At 40.0% G+C, this 19,669-nt stretch overlaps 1 protein-coding gene across 1 annotated transcript in view; it reads right to left on the bottom strand.

Moving 5' to 3' along the window:
- Nucleotides 1-394: 394 nt before the first annotated feature.
- Nucleotides 395-19,669, bottom strand: part of DBX2 (developing brain homeobox 2) — a 51,612-nt gene continuing 32,337 nt past the window's right edge. Inside the window, exons 2-5 of the mRNA XM_069955988.1 lie at nt 9,608-9,936; nt 5,603-5,698; nt 2,564-2,751; nt 395-807 (exon numbers count right to left, since the gene is read on the bottom strand). Of these exons, the coding sequence (XP_069812089.1) occupies nt 496-807; nt 2,564-2,751; nt 5,603-5,698; nt 9,608-9,936 (925 nt within the window). The 3' untranslated portion in view covers nt 395-495. The remainder of the gene's footprint in view (nt 808-2,563; nt 2,752-5,602; nt 5,699-9,607; nt 9,937-19,669) is intronic.

Below are 19,669 nucleotides of genomic sequence, written 5' to 3'. Positions count from 1 at the left end.
CTCTTGGGTAACTGGATGCTGTAAGAAAAATGCACACGATCTTATAGAAGTCAGTAATCTGACTAGAGGTTAGAATAATTCAATACATCAGTTTCTGTTATTTAAACCTCAATTCTGTTATTACTACTGCAATATAAAACTATTTCAGTTTCTAAAAAACTTCATAACACATTTAAAATAAGAGGTTAAAATAAAATGTGTCTGTCTATAAATGCTCTAGGAGTGTTACTGTTCAGAAAAAAATACAAATGGGAATATTTGCTTGAATTTCTTTCCCAATCCCAGTCCCAGTCTTCGTTCTGTTCAATCCATCATATATATATATATATATATATATATATATATATATATATATATATATATATATATATATATATAATTGAGTACTCTTTGGACAGTTCAGTATCTTTTGTAGTAATAGTAGTACATGGTAGTGGTGGTCCCTATTTTCAGAGTCAATTGAGCCTTAAACCTGCTAGTACATGTACTGAATAACTACACAACCTTCTTGGGGTGCCATTGCTGTTTTCTTACATGGCAGTGCAAGTATGTAGCATCCTGTTTTATGATGTCAGATGTAAGTTGTTCTGCTCTTTTATCTTTCTTTCTCTGTGTTTTCTCCTTTCTTCTGTTGTTGATGTGCAGCAGATCAGACAGATAACTTTCTGTTGGACATTTAGGGTTACTTGGAGCTGTCTGTGAGAATGTTTCTTCAAAATGTCCTTCTTTTATACAACGATTGGAAAGAATTTCTTTTTCTTTGGAATTCCTCCATTTCATTCTTCTATTCTGGAACCAGATTTTAACCTGCAAATATTGGAAATATGATGTAAGCATTATAGTAAACAGAGTTAATGGATATGTAGAGGGTTGTTTACCTGTGGTACCTAAGACAGAGTATCCTGGAACCGTAGGGTTCCTTGTAGCATTGTCATGGGGTTATCTAGAAGACAGCACCAGCAAAAGTGGTGTACCTTTTTCTGACAAAATATGTATAGAAGTCTTTTCTTGCCCCACATCAAGCTTCTTAGAAGTAAAAATGTGATGTGGGAGATCTTGAAAAAAAAAATCTTTTAAGCCACCTTGACAGTAGGAAGAGTAGGGTGCGAGTTCGCAGTGGATTTCGTGCTGCAAGTTTCACAGCAAATTCTTGGAAATGTTAAAGTCTATGGTCCTGTATTGTGGCAGTGGATTCTCATTCTGCTGCTAGAATGTAGTGATAGCCATATTTAACTAATTCACTGCTGGTAAAAATTATAAACAGCAAGTGGTTACCTGCCCATGCTCCTTCAGCGCACTTCTGCTTCAGCCACCTAGTCCTGGCTCACTGACGGTCCACTCAGCCAATCACTGGCTGCCATCAGTGAGTCCAGACCATGAGGCTGAAGCAGGATCGTGAGCAGGTAAGCATTTGCAATTAATTTTTTTTACCAACCTGGCAGCTAATTGGTTAAATACTTACTTTCATTAACTACAAGGTGCAGCGGAATGAAAATCCAATGAAAAAAGGCCATAGACTGTAATTGTACCAAGTATTGCAGCAGATTTCACTGTAAAACTCACAGCTTGAAATCTGCTGTGAATACAGTAGGTGTGAACGCAGTCTAAGGGAATATCTAATTCACCTCTCTAAGCACATACATTTAAAAAAAACTGTTAGTTGACACTAAGGAACATAAACATTGATGGCCTAGCAATAGGATAAGCCACCAATGAGTGTCCCAATTCTTTAAAAGTCTGCAATTTACAACCCCCACAACCTCTGGGAAGTCATACACAGTTATATATTGCACAAACACCTGACAGGCTATAGTAAAATCATGATTTTCAAAGCTGGTCATCTCATACCACTTATCTTAGGATGGCAAGCCACGAGGAAGGGTAAAACAGGAAATTCAGTATCAATACCATACAAGAAACATATGTCCTGCCAGTTCTAATACATTAGTCATAGGAGTCCCTTCATTTTTACACAGACACCTTGGCAATTTGATCCTGAGGAACCTAAAAACCCTTCATATAAATAAAAATCACTAAATAGTTCTACCTTCAAATACTTATAACATAATACATACCACATGTATTAGTAGATTTACTCAGTCAGGGAGACCTGACAACATACTGTCGCAAAACAATCAGCAGAAATATATACATATAGGATTGGTTGTAGCAATAGAATTTTGATTTATTTCATTCTCTATAAAGCCATATAGCTCAATTACAGAAATTTGCTGGTATGAAATTTTCCGAAAATTTTTTGTTATTAGTATAAAGCGCACCACAGAACAAATCAATGTTTTCTAAGGTATGGATACTAAATGTCCTGTTCTACCCTTTCCTATGGCTTACCAAGCTTTTAAAATTATAAATTCAGTATATGCTGTTGGGGATGTATGTGTAATATATAACTATGTGTGGCCTCCCAGCAGTTGAGTGATGTGAACTGCAGCCTTTCAAATGCTATTTTTACTTTTTACTGATAGTACATTTTTGTGTATTGTGAGAAACTGGAGTCTTCCATGAAATTTGTGGGAAGGTTAGTGTGGACACATCAGCACTGTACCTGGGATTCCTTTAAAGAAAGCTTTACAGCAAGTTTCTTTCTGTCAGTTTTGCTGATGTACTTCTGTTTTTGGAACATTTTCTCCAGTGCCTTTCTCTGATCATCGGAAAACACAGCTCGTCTGAGGATTACTCTTCTTGTTTTGGAGTTTGAATCTTTTGGTAGCAGATGAAAATCACCTTCATTTCCTTTAAAAAAAATAAATAAATATATATATATATATATATATATATATATATATATATATATATATATATATAAAGGACCAAATGAATTCATTTTCAATTAATGTTATTGTTTCTTAGCAGCATTCAATTGTTTACAGGCTATAAATTCACCAGGAACACAAACTTTTAGCAGAGACATTATAACTATTAGTCCAGTGACAACTGGAGAATATCTTGCAGAGATCATGCACATGACCTTATTATTTATTATGGCACCTTACTTACTCCAAGTTGAATGGAGCCACTGTGCAGTACCCATAGGCTTGAACTGTACAGTAACTGAAAAATTTAGCTCAATATTTACAAGTATCAGTAATCATGAATCAGTCAGAAAAGGAGGACTCAGAGACAGGATTAAAAACTAGCTTTGGTCAGAATCCAGAGAGAGAAGAACAACAGGTACTAAGCAGCAATAACAGAGATTGTGGTCACAACTATGCTGAGATCTATATGTAATACAGACAAGACAAGGTCTGACAACAACCAAAGACGTTAGTCCTTTTGAATAACCTGACACAAAGGATATAACAGAAATGGGGGTCTGTGACCCAACACCATGGAGCCACTGCCATGTGGTGCTGGAGGAATGGTGAACAACAGAAGCCTTGATTATAGGTGAGTAAAACTTCCTAATATAGTGGGGTACAGAGACACCATATGGTGGAGCTGAGTCTGAATGTCTTAAAGTGGTCTCAGATAGCCGATGGCTGAATATCCATCTCCATTATACTGTATTCCACTCTAGAGCATGGACACCCAACTTTGTGCATCACATGTTTTTGTGGTGTCCTGTGAGGGTAAATGTTGGGAATCCCACTTTGTGGCTTCTATCATACATAGACCTCCATAATATACTATTTTACTGAATCATGCTCTATGGAATAGGGCAGAGGTCTGGCTTCCATTGAGTGACTGGGCTCTTTGGACTGGGCAGTATGCATTGGGAGATTTCCCGACTCATATGGCAAAGAGTCTGACATAAGACATTGGTCTGATACATGGTCTCTATACATATAGGCCCAGAATTATCAGTCTGCCTGAGACAAAAATCAGATACATTTTTATAGATAGCAACCAATCACAACCTATTTTGAGAATTGAGATCTGAGATTGGTTGCTATTACTTGCTGTGATTGGTTGCTATTAGTTGCTGTGATTGATTTCTATTTGAAACCAAAATTTGTCCAACTTTTGTCTGACAGATTGATAAATCTGGTCCATAGTGTCTTTTTATTAGGCGCTGTTGGTATGATGTTATATTTAAAGGTAATTTAACCAATCCAATATTATAAGTGCATGCTCTATTTACCTATTCTTGTGAAATATGTCTACACCAAGATCAAAAGTCATTCATGTTATATGGTGCAGGTTTCATCTAATAACACAGCAATCTTCCATTCATGTGATAGCACATGCCTAATGCATCAGAAGATGTTTTTATCACAATTGAGACAAATTGGTGTGAACAAAGCTCAATAAATTGCTTCTTACAGTCACTCTGAGAAGTGTCTCACTAATGTGTACAGCGTTATTGATTTGACTTTTTGTGGTAGACCACCATGGAGTGAGGAAAAGGTTTAGTCATGGTTTTCATTTTTCTATTGTCAGTCATTGCCTCCTTGTTAAATGGACAATTAATAGAACACTCTGGAAACTAGGCTTCAGTCTGGGTTAATAAACAATTGTGGTAGTTGATAATGTGACCTATATATTCAAGCAGTTTTTCTATCTCATGCTTTTAATCCCTTTTCAGGTAGTAGAGGTTATAGGAGAAGATGAGCTTTAAAGAGTCTATAAAAGTCATTTTCATTCACTGCTTTATTTTTCTCACAAGTGTTTAAATGGTGTTCAGCGGCGTCTTTGGAATGTGACAGAGGAGAAAGGATTGTATATAGTTCTATGCTTCATAGCTGTACAAAAGGCCAAATGACCCTTGCCAAGGCCTTTTCAGCATGAAATGGTCCCTAAAGTTCATCTGTACGGTGAAAAATTGTGGTTAAGTCGCGTGTGGATGAGTAAAGAGAAAGTGACGATTGGTCACGGTACTGTCATCCATTCTAATTCAACCCAGGCTCTGTAAGCTGCTCTGTGGGAAAGTATCAGCCCCCTTCAGAGCTGCTCATAAGCTTGCAGCTCATTAAACTACCACCATTTATTGCCTCACTTGTCTCAAACTATTCACTTTAACAAATGTAGAACCTTATCAAAGCTGGTGAAATTACACTTTAGTGTAGACAGCTAAACAATACCCCAATGCTAATGATTCTGCAATAGACTCTAAGCCCGAAAATTCTCTCCAAATTTAAATTAAATAGGTTCAAGGAATTATTTTTTTATATCTATTAGCATCAGATTAGATTTGTATCTTAAGTGTAGGTAAATTGTATAAAACATATTCAATGATATTTTATAAAGTGTATACATTTACATACTATATACAAGCATATCCATTTTATTTCTTGAGACTTTTATTCTTTAAACCATCTCATATTAGCTTAGATTAGTAATTGCCTTAGGAGTAGATTAGGCATTGTGTCAATGATGAAGAATGCAAGAGTTCCAGATATTTTGGGAACAAGGAAACTATTAGCCTCTTGTATGGCTGGTTTGGTTTCTATTGGGGCATTTTCAATTGTTCTGCTCGTATATGGGATAAATCTTCAGAGGGGACACTGAATAAGACTGCTGTGATTTTTCTTAGGAATTAGCGTCTCACTATTGCATCACCAATTAGCTTTCTAGGACCCATTAAATCCTGCTGCTCTGGTTTACAAAATAACTCAAGCATTACTGATGCAGCATAAAGACTTACTTGGAAAAGCAGTGGGGGAGGCTGGGTGCTGACAGGACCTACCACAGCAGGCAGCGTAAAAGGGCAGTGATCGGGGATGGAAGTATTTAGAAACACCTGCAAAAGAACAAAAGGGGGCATAAAGTTTCTATGCAATCCACCAATAGAAATAAGTTGATGTTAAAAATGAAAATTATCGGGATTAGTCAAATGCAAATACACAAGTAAAAGTATAAAGTTGTTCAATATTGTTATTTCAAGGTTTGTTAGTAATGGCCACTACATGCCTTAAGTGTATGTTTATTAGAGTCTCAAAATCATGATACTTTTACAGGATCCACATATTTCACAGTACTGTACACAGGTTGTAGACAAGGGAATACATCTATAGACATCTCTTCTAAATAAGGGGTCTAGCTACTGTATAAGGGGTCTAGCTACTGTATATCAGCCACACTACTCTTAAACCTAGGTATCAAGCATAAAGTCATGCAATCACCATAGACAGTAGAATGTGCCTTACTGGAAAACCAAGTGGCTTCCAATGTGACACTGGTACTAAACACCATCCTTCCAACAAGTCACTTTATTGTATTTCTATCCTATGTATATCCTTATTAGAGATAAGTGAATCCTTAGCACACTCTGGTCCAAACCCAACCCGATTTGTCCTGTTCCGTGTCTTCCAGGACTTCCTAGGGCTACATCCAACTTCTGCAGCCACATCCCCTAATAAGATGGCATAAGGAAAAGTTGTGAGTTTTGCCCAATATCATGAAAAAGGAAATGTTTTTGACAAATTTTAAATTTTTTTTTGTTATTGCCTAATCACTGCATTGCTGCAAGGCTTCTGTGATCACATCAACTTCAGTATTGTATCACAGTGGATTCTACGCTGTGGGTTTCGCAGCAAAATGTGCTGTGATGCTCTGTAGTGTTATTTCCTATGAAGCAACATTCTTGCAGCAGATTTTCATTCTGCTATGAGAATGTAGCCCCTGCCCACTTAACCCACCACTGCCAGGCTAATACAGTACCTTTCCCGCTCGCGCCTGCTTCTCTAGCTAACTGACCTCCCACTCAGCAAATCAGTGACTGCGGTGAGACAGCGCACTGATTGGCTGAGCGGGAGCTGGGCCAGGGAGCTGGGCACATGTGATATTTGCAAGCAAATTTTACAAGCATTGGCCACAGCCCTTAGAGTTGACAATTCACTATTAATTGTGGGCTGTACCTGTATTTGTAGCTGCCTAAGACCAAGTTCACACAATGTATTTTTTTATTAAACAACAGGTTTGCAACAACAGCCATTGTTTAATCACAGCGGCCCATCGCATTAACCCCTATGGAACCACGGCCAAAGTGTATACACTCTGTACAAACCACGGCCAGGATTCCATGTCTATTTTGTGCGGCCGCTATTCAGTGAACATTGGCCGCACAAAATAGACTGTGCACACAGCTCCTGGCCATACTTTACATTGTGTGCTATGGCTATTTGGAGTGCGGGCAAACCCAAATGTGCCCGCATTACTATTAAGTTGAAATAATTTTTATCTCAGACAGCGCCTGTTCTGTGACATGGCCCTGTTACAGATTGGCCGCTGTTCTGCCAAGTGTGAACATGGCCTAAAGCAGTAAGAACCAGACCAGCCTGAAAATATAATAAACACATTGGTAGACATTGCTAAAAGCAATGCATGGAAATTTCAATACATGGTGGTCTTCCATTTAGAGTGAAGAAGAGCCACAAAGTGTACCTGAATCATCCTGGCATTAAATTTGCCATAATATACAAAAAAACAATAACTCTCCCTCCCCATCCAAACCCTAAGCACCCAACCCCCCACCCCATCCCCCGGAGTGGGAAAAAACAAACGCAAGAGGGTTTTTTTTTATAGTTAGAATAGCATTACATGCTACTCATGCTCATCAGAAGACATAACCATGGAGAGATTGTGGCCACTCATTCCGCCAATGTAAGTCAATGTAAGACTGTGAGAAAATAGCAGTGAGACCCGCTGTGATCAATAACTTTTGGCATGTATGATGAAATGTCAAAAGTTACTGTGTCCTAGGAATCATTCATGTGTGAAATTTCCATACAGAAAGGATTGGCTTTGGTATACACTCTACAACATTCTCGACTTATTTCTGTAAGCGTTTATTAAAAGTTCCTGTCGGTAAGTGTATTTGATAGGTGATTATGCGTGAAAATGCATAATACCTGTCTTACCTGTTTTATTGATAGAAATTCTTTTAGTGAAAATTAGAAATGATATTCGGAGTGAACAATGCACATGTTTAAGAAAGGGGATTCCTGAAACATTGCTAGAACATTATGCCAATCCTCTGTGAATGGAAGTTTCTATACACAGGACTGATTTTCAGGACATTTGATGATCTGCCTATTATCAAGAGATTTCTCAAAAAAAAAAAAAAAATTACTGCCATAATCTATTTTTATTTTATTTAAATATTTTGTATGTATTGAATGATCTTCCATTTTTAATACCTATATAGTGAGTACAAAAATATTTTATACAAATTCACAGGGAACTCAAAAATGTTTTTTAACACAAAGGAAACTTGTGAGCAGGGATGTACAGTCTATGGTGCTTCCTAACCATAACTTTTCAGGTTGTAGAAAACAACTGTATGCGTAGTGTTGTATTTGTTTAACAGAGTTTGAAGACATAAACTGACTGTTTAGAGTGTGCAATCTGTTATAGAGATGCATGCTAGACTTGAGGAATAGTCTGCACTAAGACAAACTCTAAGCACCAGCACTTGTCACACTTGTAATAATGGAAAAAGTTTTCCAGGTACATAACAGGTAATTCCAGGACATAAAAATGATTGAACAGTTGGAATATAGTGACATGGGGAATGGAATAAATAGTTATTTTTGTTCCATTAATATATTATCCTGAAAGCTTAGAGATGGCATTTCTAGAAAACTTTAGTAATACTCAATACATGCTGATGGACCCAGCAACACTGCAGAATTTCTTAACAGTGAGCTGTGCTAGGGACTTGTCAAACTATGAACAAGATACTCAAGGTGATGTACTAATACATAACCAATTACACAAGTTATTACTGGACCCATGTTATGAATCAACAACAGAGTGAATCAGACAATAATATTACCGGTAAAACTATAATCACCAGAATGTTATTGGAAAGTGTTGGAACGCAAATAAAATGGGCCCATTGTCCAACATATGTTTTTTTATGTGCATACTGATAGCGTGTAAATGACACATAACATATATCTTATTAGGTAAAGGTGACCAATTACAAAGCATCTTGGTATACAGATATTCATACTAAGCACAAAGCATATTTTTACAAATATAAAGCTTAATAAATAGATGTGTCAATCTGTAAAATATAGAACACATCAAAATATTTCTCAATCAGTACTGTAGTTATGTATATTGTTTTAGAATCCTAACCACACTGACAAAACCTGCATACATAGTAATTAAACACTACTGATTTAGTATTGCTGTATATGGGAGATTATCAGGTAGTCTTATGTAGAAATATAGCAGGTGATGTGAATGGTCATGGATCATTCCTAAACCGCTGCCTGCAAGCGTATGAGAACAGATGGTTTGTGCCAGATGCTGAATTGGCTTGTTTCCTGAAAATGGTAAATCATCTTCTCATTAATTAATCATATTATTGTTAAATTAGGTGTGAATCATTTGCCACCTCCATTAGCTGAATCCACTTTTAATGGTGTGAATTTCCTGCAGGAACACATATTATTAAGTGTAAGTATAACTACTATTTTAAAGGGAGAAAGGCAGAAGTTGAGGACCTTTAAAGCACAATTATTTCACATTGACTGGTGTGATGACACATTAGCCTTAACATAACTAGTGCACTGAGTCATATGGTTATACAAGGACTAAATTGTATGAACCATTCGGTTTTCTATATTTTGTTCAAGACTGACTACATATTCATCAAACACATAGATTGACTTTACAGTTTATTATCTAAGACACATACCTGTGTTGGGGGAAAGAGCAGCTGTTTGAAGATAGGGAACTTGCAATCCATCTGATAGATTAATGAGGTGAAAAGCCCATGTTGCAGGATATGTACCTCCCAAAGGGCTAATTTGTTCCGCTGCGGGACATAGTGTTACTGGCAGAGTGCTGTAAGCCATAGGAACATGCTTCATGGCAGGCTGTTCAACATCTCTCAATAGATTTTCTATTAAAAAACTTCTGCCCAAACCTCCACAGCCCTGAGGCTCCCTGTAGTGATAGGCTGAAGGAGACTGTGCCATCAGGTCCCAGTTCACAGCATGGGGTGACAAAACTCCAGACAGCATCCTTTAAACACAGGAAAAGTTATTTGTGGTAGTCCAACGGTGGTTGTGGTCAGAGCAGAGTCTATGGCGATCAGCTTTGGTTTGTAAGCAGTGAAATGTCACTAAAATATTTGCAGTTACAGATGAAGCTCTATGAAGCCTCCACTGAGATAAGAAAAGCAGCTCTTCAGGGGGAAGGTGTGTCCATTTCATTCATTCTTTATACCCAGTGGGTATGGCATGGACAACAATTCACTGCAGTTCATGGATTATGTGCAGCCTGGAGTTGCTATACTGAGTCCTCTCTAATAAGAGTTGTTGTAAGAGGAAAAGAATGTATCCAAATATTGTGTTTATTGTGAAAATGTGAAATTCAAATGATATTGTTTTAGTACAGAGCAGATGAAATGTAAGAAAAGTATGTATAAAGAAGTTTTAATGATGTTGTAAAGTATGTTTTGTATATAGTTTGAACTATATGTGCCTGTTTTTCCTCTGCAAGGATAAAGGAGGGGTGACCTGAGCCCCGGTTAATGATTATTTCTGTTCTACAATGTGCTAAATCATATATTATACCAATCCAAGGAACAATTCCAGAAACACATAAGTTCATGTGTGCACTGTAACTGCATATCCCGAAAATAAGCACAGAATAGGCAAAAAAAATAAATAAACTAGATGTACATTTCCAGGAGAAAATGCATTGTACTTGAAAAGAGCGCCCCTTTAACAGTGACTTCTGAAGCACCCATTTTAGAGAAACTTTAAATCTTTGATGACCCATGACATTTATAAGGCAGGTTGGCTGTGTTTGCCTGCATTATATAGTGCGATCCCCAGCTGCTTATAGAGTAAATTTTGCACCAGCCCTTTAAGAGCGACTTTGGTGCCAGCCCTTTAACCCCTTAAGGACAGAGCCTGAAATGGCCTTAATGACAGAGACAAATTTTATGAATATGACCAGTGTCACTTTAGTCATCAATAACTTCGGGATGCTTTTACCTATCCGGCTGATTCTGAGATTGTTTTCTCGTGACATATTGTACTTTACATTTCTGGTAAATTGGAGTCGATACTCATAACAAATCTTTATGAAAAAAACCCAAATAATGTGAAAAAATGTGAAAAAATGCATTTTTCCAACTTTGAAACTTCTTTGCGTATACAGAAAGTGGTTATACCACATAAATTATATATTAAATAGCATTAGCAACATGTCTACTTTATGTTGGCGGTATTTATTAAACTATCTTTCATTTTTTTTAGACGATAGGAAGCTTAAAACATTAGCAGCAAATTTCCAAATTTTCAGTAAAATTTCAAAATCAGATATTTTTAGGGACCTGTTCAGGTTTAAAGTGTATTTGAGGGGCCTGTATGTTAGAAAGCCCCACAAAGCACCCCATTTCAGAAACTGCACCCCCCAAACTCTGCAAAAGCACATCCAGAAAGTGTTTTAACCCTTTAGGGGAGTCACAGAAATAAAAGCCAAGTGTGTAAGGAATTTGAAAATTTTAATTTTCTGTGCAGAGATTTTATTGTAATCCAATATTTTTCATAATTATAAACCTATTACCAGAGAAATGCACCCCAATAATTATTGCCCCGTTTCTGCAGTTTATAGAAATACCCCATATGTGGCCCTATTGCGCTATTTGACGCAACCACAAGCCTCAGATATAAGGGAGCGCCTAGTGAATTTCAACGCCTCCGTTATATTTGGTCATTTTTGACTGTACCACTTCAGGTTGGCAGAGGCTCTGGGGTGTCAAAACCTAAAAAACACCCCTAAAGGGACACCATTTAGAAAACTACACCCCTCAAGGAATGTAACAAGGGGTGCGGTGAGCATCTGGACCCCACAGGTGCTTCACAGATTTTCCCAACAATATGGCGTGAAAAAAGAAAAATTTATTTTTTACACTAAAACGTTGTTCTAGCCTTCAATTTTTCATTTTCTTAAAGGGATAAGAGGCAAAAAAAGACAAAAAATGTGTAGCGCAGTTTCTCCCGAGTACAGAAATACCCCACATGTGGCGATAGAGTGCCAAGGGGGCGCAGGACGAGCCTCCAAAGGGAAGGAGCGCCAATTGGCTTTTGGAAGCTGAATTTCACTGAAAAGGATTTCAAGGGCCATGTCGCATTTACAGAGCCCTCGTGCTGCCAAAACACTGGAAACCCCCCACAAGTGATTCCATTCTGGAAACTACACCCCTCAAGGAATCTAACAAGGGGTGCAGTGAGCATATGGACCCCACTGGTGACGGGCACAAATGTGGAACAATGTGACGTGAAAGGGAAAAATTTCATTTTTTCACTTTCATGGCACAAATGTGCCCGTCATCAAGGGGTCCATATCCTCACTGCACCCCTTGTTAGATTCCTTGAGGGGTGCAGTTTCCAGAATGGGGTCACTTGTGGGGGGTTTCCAGTGTTTTGGCAGCAGGAGGGCTCTGTAAATGCGACATGGCGTTCATCATCCATTCTAGCCAAATCCAACCTCCAAAATCCAAATGGCGCTCCTTCCCTTCGGAGGCTTGCCCTGCGCCCACATGGCGCTTTATGTCCACATGTGGGGTATTTACGGACTCGGGGGAAATTGCTCTACACATATTGTGTGTTTTTTTTCTCTTTTAACCCCTTGTGAAAATGATAAATTCAAGGCTAAACCAACATTATAGTGTAAAAAATGTAATATTTCATTTTCACGCCACATTGTTCCACATTTGTGCCCGTCACCAGTGGGGTCCATATGCTCACTACACCCCTTGTTACATTCCCTGAGGGGTGTAGTTTCCATAATGGGGTCACTTGTGGGGGGTTTCAACTGTCTTGGCAACACAGAGGCCTTTTGAATGCAACATGGCCCCTCGAAATCCATTCCATCCAAATCCAGCCTTCAAAAACGAAATGGTGCTCCTTCCCTTCGGAGGCTTACCCTGCACCCGCATGGCGCTTTATGTCCACATGTGGGGTATTTACGGACTCGGGGGAAATTGCGCTACACATTTTGTTTTTTTTCTCCTCTTTTAACCCCTTGTGAAAATGATATATTCAAGGCTAAACCAACATTATAGTGTAAAAAATGTAATATTTCATTTTCACGCCACATTGTTCCACATTTGTGTCCGTCACCAGTGGGGTCCATATGCTCACTACACCCCTTGTTACATTCCTTGAGGGGTGCAGTTTCCATAATGGGGTCACTTGTGGGGGGGTTCAACTGTCTTGGCAACACAGGGGCCTTTTGAATGCAACATGGCCCCTCGAAATCCATTCCATCCAAATCCAGCCTTCAAGAACCAAATGGCGCTTCTTCCCTTCGGAGGCTTACCCTGCACCCGCATGGCGCTTTATGTCCACATGTGGGGTATTTCCGTACTCAGGGGAAATTGCTCTACACATTAAATGTTTTTTTTTATCTTTTAACCCCTTGTGAAAATGAAAAAACATGACAAGATTAATGATTTAGAGTAAAAATTTTACAAAAATTACACTAAATGTTGGTCTAGCCTTGATTTTTTTCCATTTCCACAAGGGGTTAAAAAAGAAAATGAACACAAAACGTGTAGGGTAGTGTCCCCTGAGTACGAAAATACCCCACATGTGGACATAATGTGCCATATGGGCACAGGGCAAGTCACCAAAGGGACAGAGCGCCATTTAGAGGCTGGAATGGAGGATGGAGGCCATGTCGCAATTACAAACTTCCTGTGCTGCCAGGACAGTAGAAACCCCCGACAAGTGACCCCATTCTGGAAACTACACCCCATAAGGAATCTAACAAGGGGTGCAGTGAGCATATGGACCCCACTGGTGACGGGCACTTACGTAGAACATGTGCCGAGAAAATAAAAAATACAATTTTTTTCATTTTCACGTCCCAAATGTGGCCGTCACCAGGGGGCCATATCCCCGCTGCCCCCCTTCTTAGATTCCTTATGGGGTGTAGTTTCCAGAATGGGGTCACTTGTGGGGGGTTTCTACTGTCCTGGCCGCACAGAGGCTTTGTAATTGCGACATGGCATCCTCTAATGGGAATGGCGGCCATACCTATTTAGCTGGGGAAAAGGGACAATTCTAATTTATTTGGGGGTATTAGGCCAATTATTAGTTTATAAGGTTGGAAAGGACAGGTGTTCCTCAAACTCAACCTGTGTTGATCCAGAGGAAGGCAAAAACCCCTCGTGAGGCAGACGACAGTAGCCTCATCACAGGGGAAAAATTCCTTCCCGACTCCATAATGGCGATCAGAATAATCCCCGGATCAACGTGACCCCTGAAATAGGAATAAGGGACAGAATTTAGATAATGTAGAACCCCAGTGACGTGTGGTGCACCTTGGAGCGATCCAGTATGCAGAGGCCGGGGGGATCAGGACAGGCGTCACACTGGAAAATGTTGTCCTTCCTGATCCCCCTGTTACGCCACACTCTGCACTTCTTCTGGGGTCTCCCGTTCTCCAGTGTGGGGGACGTCACCTGGAAAATGTTGCCCTGGTGCGATACGGGGTCCTTCATATCCAGAAGCGCTGGGGCCGCTCCATGGCTGCTAAATATTAGGGCTCTATTACTACTTCTGATATGTTCGGATCGTGCCGCAAGCTACAGGGCAGCGAGGGACCGGAAGAGGGGGCGCTGGTATAAATGTTATCCCCGTACAGGTGGTGACCTTTATCCAGCAGTGGGAAGATCAGTTCCCGGACGATCTTCCCACTAACTCCGAGGATGGGGGGGAGGGGGGCATCTGGGGGCTGGATTCGGGTGTCCCTTCCTACATACACTCTAAGGGTACATGCACACTGCGGAATCGCGACAGATAACCCTTCGTGCATTCCACAGCTGGCACCCACCGGCGGACTGATGCAGGCGCACGTCTCCACACGTGTCATAGACTCCATTCTATGCACGGGCGGATTCCGCTCTCCGTCCAACGTGTTCATTCTTTGGATGGACGATGGAATCCGCCCGTGCATAGAATGGATTCTATGACACGGGTGGAGACACATGCCTGCATCAGTCCGCCGGCGGGTGCCAGCTGCGGAATGCACAAAGGGTTATCCTTCGCCATTCCGCAGTGTGCACGTACCCGAAATCTGTAAGTGTACCCTAAGGCACGCTCACAGAGTTTATAGAATTTCACACCATACCGTCATCTCTTATTGGGACGGTACTGGCGGAAAAGATGTGTCTGGGGGGCAGCGTACGCTACGCTACCCCCAGACACGTCACTGGATGATGAGGATGAATGGAGGAACGAAGGACCCCCCATTCATCCTCACTGGCTGTTTCGGTGTCGGAGGTAATAATAACGTATCCCTCTGACGCCGAAAACACCCTGGGGGCCATCTTTATACGGGGATTGGTATATGGGGTATGTAGTGGTGTAGTGTCAAACTTTATTCAATGTAGTGTGGTGTAATGTAGTGTTTTTTACGTGTTTTTTTACAGTAAGTATAAAAAAAAAACCTACGCCAACAAAGGAGTTGCTGATAAATGCCGCACTTATGTGCGGCACTTATAAGCAGACCGTGGCAGTAGAATATAGAAAAAAAACACCCTACGCCAAAAAGGAGGAGTTGCTGATTAGCAGCGCACTTTCGTGCGATGCTGATCAACACTCAGCGGCGATAGGGTGCGGAAAATAGAAAAAAAAAAATTTGAAAAAAAATAAAAAATTTCTACATTTGAACATCCCTGTAGCTGCTGATAAGTGTATTACACATATCAGCCGCTAGAGGGCAGCAGAGCGCAAAATACGGAAAGAGCCGACGCTGGAGCCGAAAATAGCCGAGAGAAGCCGAACGTGACGTCACGGAAGAAGCCGAAGACCCGAACGAAGACGAGGATGCCGCGAACCCGGAAGACGCCGATCAGGAGCCCGGGACAGGTGAGTAATGTACAAATACCTGCTCTGGACCCCTCGGCTACCTAGCTGAGGGGTCCAGGGCAGGTATTTACTATATTGTGGGACTCTGATCGCCGTGCCACCGGCCCGATCGCCGTGAATGGCCGGCCGGTACCGGCCGGCCGTTCACGGCGATCGGGCCGGTGGCACGGCGATCACCATTGCTTTTTACAGTAATGGCGGTCGGTGCCGTCCTCGGACAGCACCGACCGCCATTTTTTTCCGGGTCATCGGGTCGCCGATGACCCGGAAAGGTTCCGATCGCCGCTATTGGCTGATCTGAATTGATCAGCCTATAGCGGCGATCGTAAGCACGGGGGGTGTTAACCACCCCCCGTGCCGTGAAGCTAAGATGGCCTGCTATGATTTATAGCAGGCCATCTTCCCCGACCGCTGTGTGTGAACACGCAGCGATCGGGGAAACATCGGGCGTAAATTTACGCCCTGATGCGCCAAGTACCAGGGCGCGAGGGCGTAAGTTTACGCCCGATGTCGTTAAGGGGTTAAAAGCACAATCAGTACTGGTCCTTTAAGTGAACTAAGTACCAGTCCTTTAAGAGTGAATGCAGTACCTGCCATTTAAGAGCAAATTTGGTTCCAGCACTTTAAGAGAGACTTTGGTGTTGCCGTATTCAAGAGTGAATTCTCTACCGGTCCTTTAAGAGCAAAGTCAGTAACAACCATAAGAATGACATCTACAGCAGCCCTTTAATAGTAAAGAACATAACATATCATATCTGTGTTGATGTCAGTGAGGCAAAATCGTAACGATCTGCCATTTCCTATTGTCCAATAGGGGACATGTTACTACATGGATGTTGTCAGGCATTGAGTGAAGGACCTGCAAGTTTCTGTTGGCTGCTACATTTCAGCTATTTGCAAATGTGCTGTGCTGTGTGATATTTCAATTTCTGAACATTTAAATCTTTATTTATACAAAATCCCTAGTGTGTGTGTGTGTGTGTGTGTGTGTGTGTGTGTGTGTGTGTGTGTGTGAGGTTATCAGACATGGCAAAAATAGGGATGTATGTTACACCAGAAGAAAGTGCCACCAGGATAAATAAATCATGGAAAACAAAAACATGCTGTGGAAAACTCAATTGAAAAACTTTAAGGGAATGTATTGATGACACATTGTCTTTAAAGGGGTTATCGAGGATTACAAAAACAAACATTTTTCATTAACCAGTCCTCAGGTTGTGAGTCTTATTACAGCTCTGCTCCTTTCACTTCAGTGGACTGAACTGAAATACCACACAGAAACTGAGGACAAGAGTGTTGCTGTTTCTATAAGAAAGTAGCTGTGTTTTTTAAGTGACATAGTGGTCAGGTAGGGTGTAACAGGATTCACTATTTCCTCAATACCTCTTCCACTTGCGAGTGGCAATTTTATGTAAATTATAATAAATAAAGACTAAGTATGACTATACTTGGTGTTGTACTGCAATTTCTCTCTCATTATATAAATTTTCACTTTCAATAGCATGACAAAATAGTTTAAAAATCGTGACTTTAAATAGCATGGCAATAGTTTAAAAATCTTTTGCCTATACCATGTAGATCGACAGTCACTACGAACTCTACAATCAACAAGGATCTTTAAACTGTAAATTAAAAATCTTAAAATTGAGTGTGTTCTATGATTATTTACCCTCTACAGGTGGAGAAATCTATTCTGATGCCTAAGTGAAATCATGAGCATTACCACGCATCCATTTAAGTGTGATTTATTAAGCTTTTCTCAGCCAGACTGCTTAAAATGCATAACAGTTGTGAACAGTAAACAACCATGTCTCTGGACGGAAAAACAGAACCCACATGCTGTGCATGGAAATTGCCCTTAACAACACTGCCTATTGTATAACCAATCGGGAAGCCAAAGGTTACTTGTAATCAAATTTCAAGTTCTCATCATTTCTAAAAGCTGCACTTCCATATGTAAATGTTTTGTCAATCACATTTCTCTTTCTGTGTGGGATGTTAGAAAGATGTGTCATCATTACTAAACATTTTATGTGTTATATGTGTATTTTAGGCTTATGTTTTTGGGTAGATGTAAACATTTAGTAGAAATTATTTTACCATCCCCATTCTATAACTGAAGTCTATTGACTGTGGGTTAACAGCTTAGTGACAGGTTATTAAAAATCGCAGCTTTATTAAAAAAAAAAAAAATAAAAATGCTTTTTCTTCATGGCAATCCACTATAAGGGTCTGTTCACACGTACAGAACCTGCAGCAAATTTAATGCCACAGATATCAATGTAACAAAATAACTGAATACAGCATCAAATCTGCACCATTAACCCTTAGGGGACACAGCTAGTTTTGGTGTTTATGACACGGTCAAATTTTTCAAATATGACACGTGTCACTTTATATATTAATAACTCTGGAATGCTTTTACCAATCCTTGTGGTTCCAAGATTGTTTTTTCGTGACATGTTTCACTTTATGTTAGTGGTGCATTTGGGCCAATACCTTTAACTTTTTTTGAGAAAAACTCCAAAATGATGTGAAAAATTGAATAAAATTGCATTTCTCTAAATTTGAAAGTCTTTGCCAATAAGTAAGATAGTTATACCACATAAATTATTGATTAATTCATATCTAGAACTTGTCTACTTTATGTTGGCAGCATTTGGTGAACATGCGTTAACTTTTTTAGGATTTTAGAGGCCGTAATTGTTTAGTAGCAATTTTCTAAATTTTTGTGAAAATTTTAACTTAGAATTTTTTAGGGTCCAGTTCAGTTTTGGAGCATATTCTAGAGGCCTGGATATTAGAAACCCCCATAATTCACCCCATTTTGAACTCTACACCCTTTGAAGTATTCAAATTGACATTTAAAACAGTTTTTAACCCTTTAGGCATTTTAGAGGAATAACTGCAAAGTAAGTGTGAAAAGTAAAAATTTCCATTTTCTTTGCAGACATTCCAAATCAATTCTATTTCTTTCATACCGCACAGCTATAAAAAGTGAAATGCAATAAAACATTTATTCCTCTGAATCTGCAGTTTTTATCAATACCCCATTTTTGGACGTTAAGTGTTGTGCGGGCGCACAACACGGCTCAGAAGAGAAGGAGCACCCTTTAAATTTTGGAGTGTGGATTTGGCTGGAATAAATGTAGGAGACCATGTTACAGTTACAAAGCCCTCCTAGTGCCGAGACAGTGGAAACCCCCCACAAGTGACCCCATTTTGAAAACTACACCCCTTCAGGAATGTAACAAGGGGTACAGTGGGCATTTGGACCCTACAGATTTTTCACAGTTTTTTGCAAAAGTGGGCCGTGAAAATGAAAAATCACATTTTTTACACTTATACATTGGTGAAACCCAACATTTTTCAAATTTCAAAAAGCTTAGAGTAAAAAAAAAAAAACAATATTTGTAAAGCAATTTCTCCTGAGCACAGAAATACCCCATTTGTGAACATAAAGTATTGTACGGGCTCACAACAGGGCTCAGAAGAGAAGGAGCACCTATGTCTGTGTGTGCACAGAAGTTTACTGACACTTACTTACGGATGCTGACTTACGATTACTAACGGACTCTGACTGACACTGACGCTTGCTAACGGACACAGACTGACACTGAGGCTTACTAATGGACACTGACTGACTCTTACTAAGTGACACTGACTGACACTGACGCTTACTAATGGACACAGACTGACACTGATGCTTACTAACGGACGCTGACTGACGCTTACTAACGAACGCTGACTGACGCTTACTAACGGACGCTGACTGACGCTTACTAACGCTTACTAACTGACGCTGACTGACACTAACGGACGCTGACTGGCGCTTACTAACGGACGCTGACTGATGCTTACTAACG

The sequence above is a fragment of the Dendropsophus ebraccatus genome, chromosome 1 (assembly GCF_027789765.1).
Source record: "Dendropsophus ebraccatus isolate aDenEbr1 chromosome 1, aDenEbr1.pat, whole genome shotgun sequence".
Classification (NCBI taxonomy): domain Eukaryota; kingdom Metazoa; phylum Chordata; class Amphibia; order Anura; family Hylidae; genus Dendropsophus; species Dendropsophus ebraccatus.
This window is presented reverse-complemented; position numbering and strand designations above follow the sequence as displayed.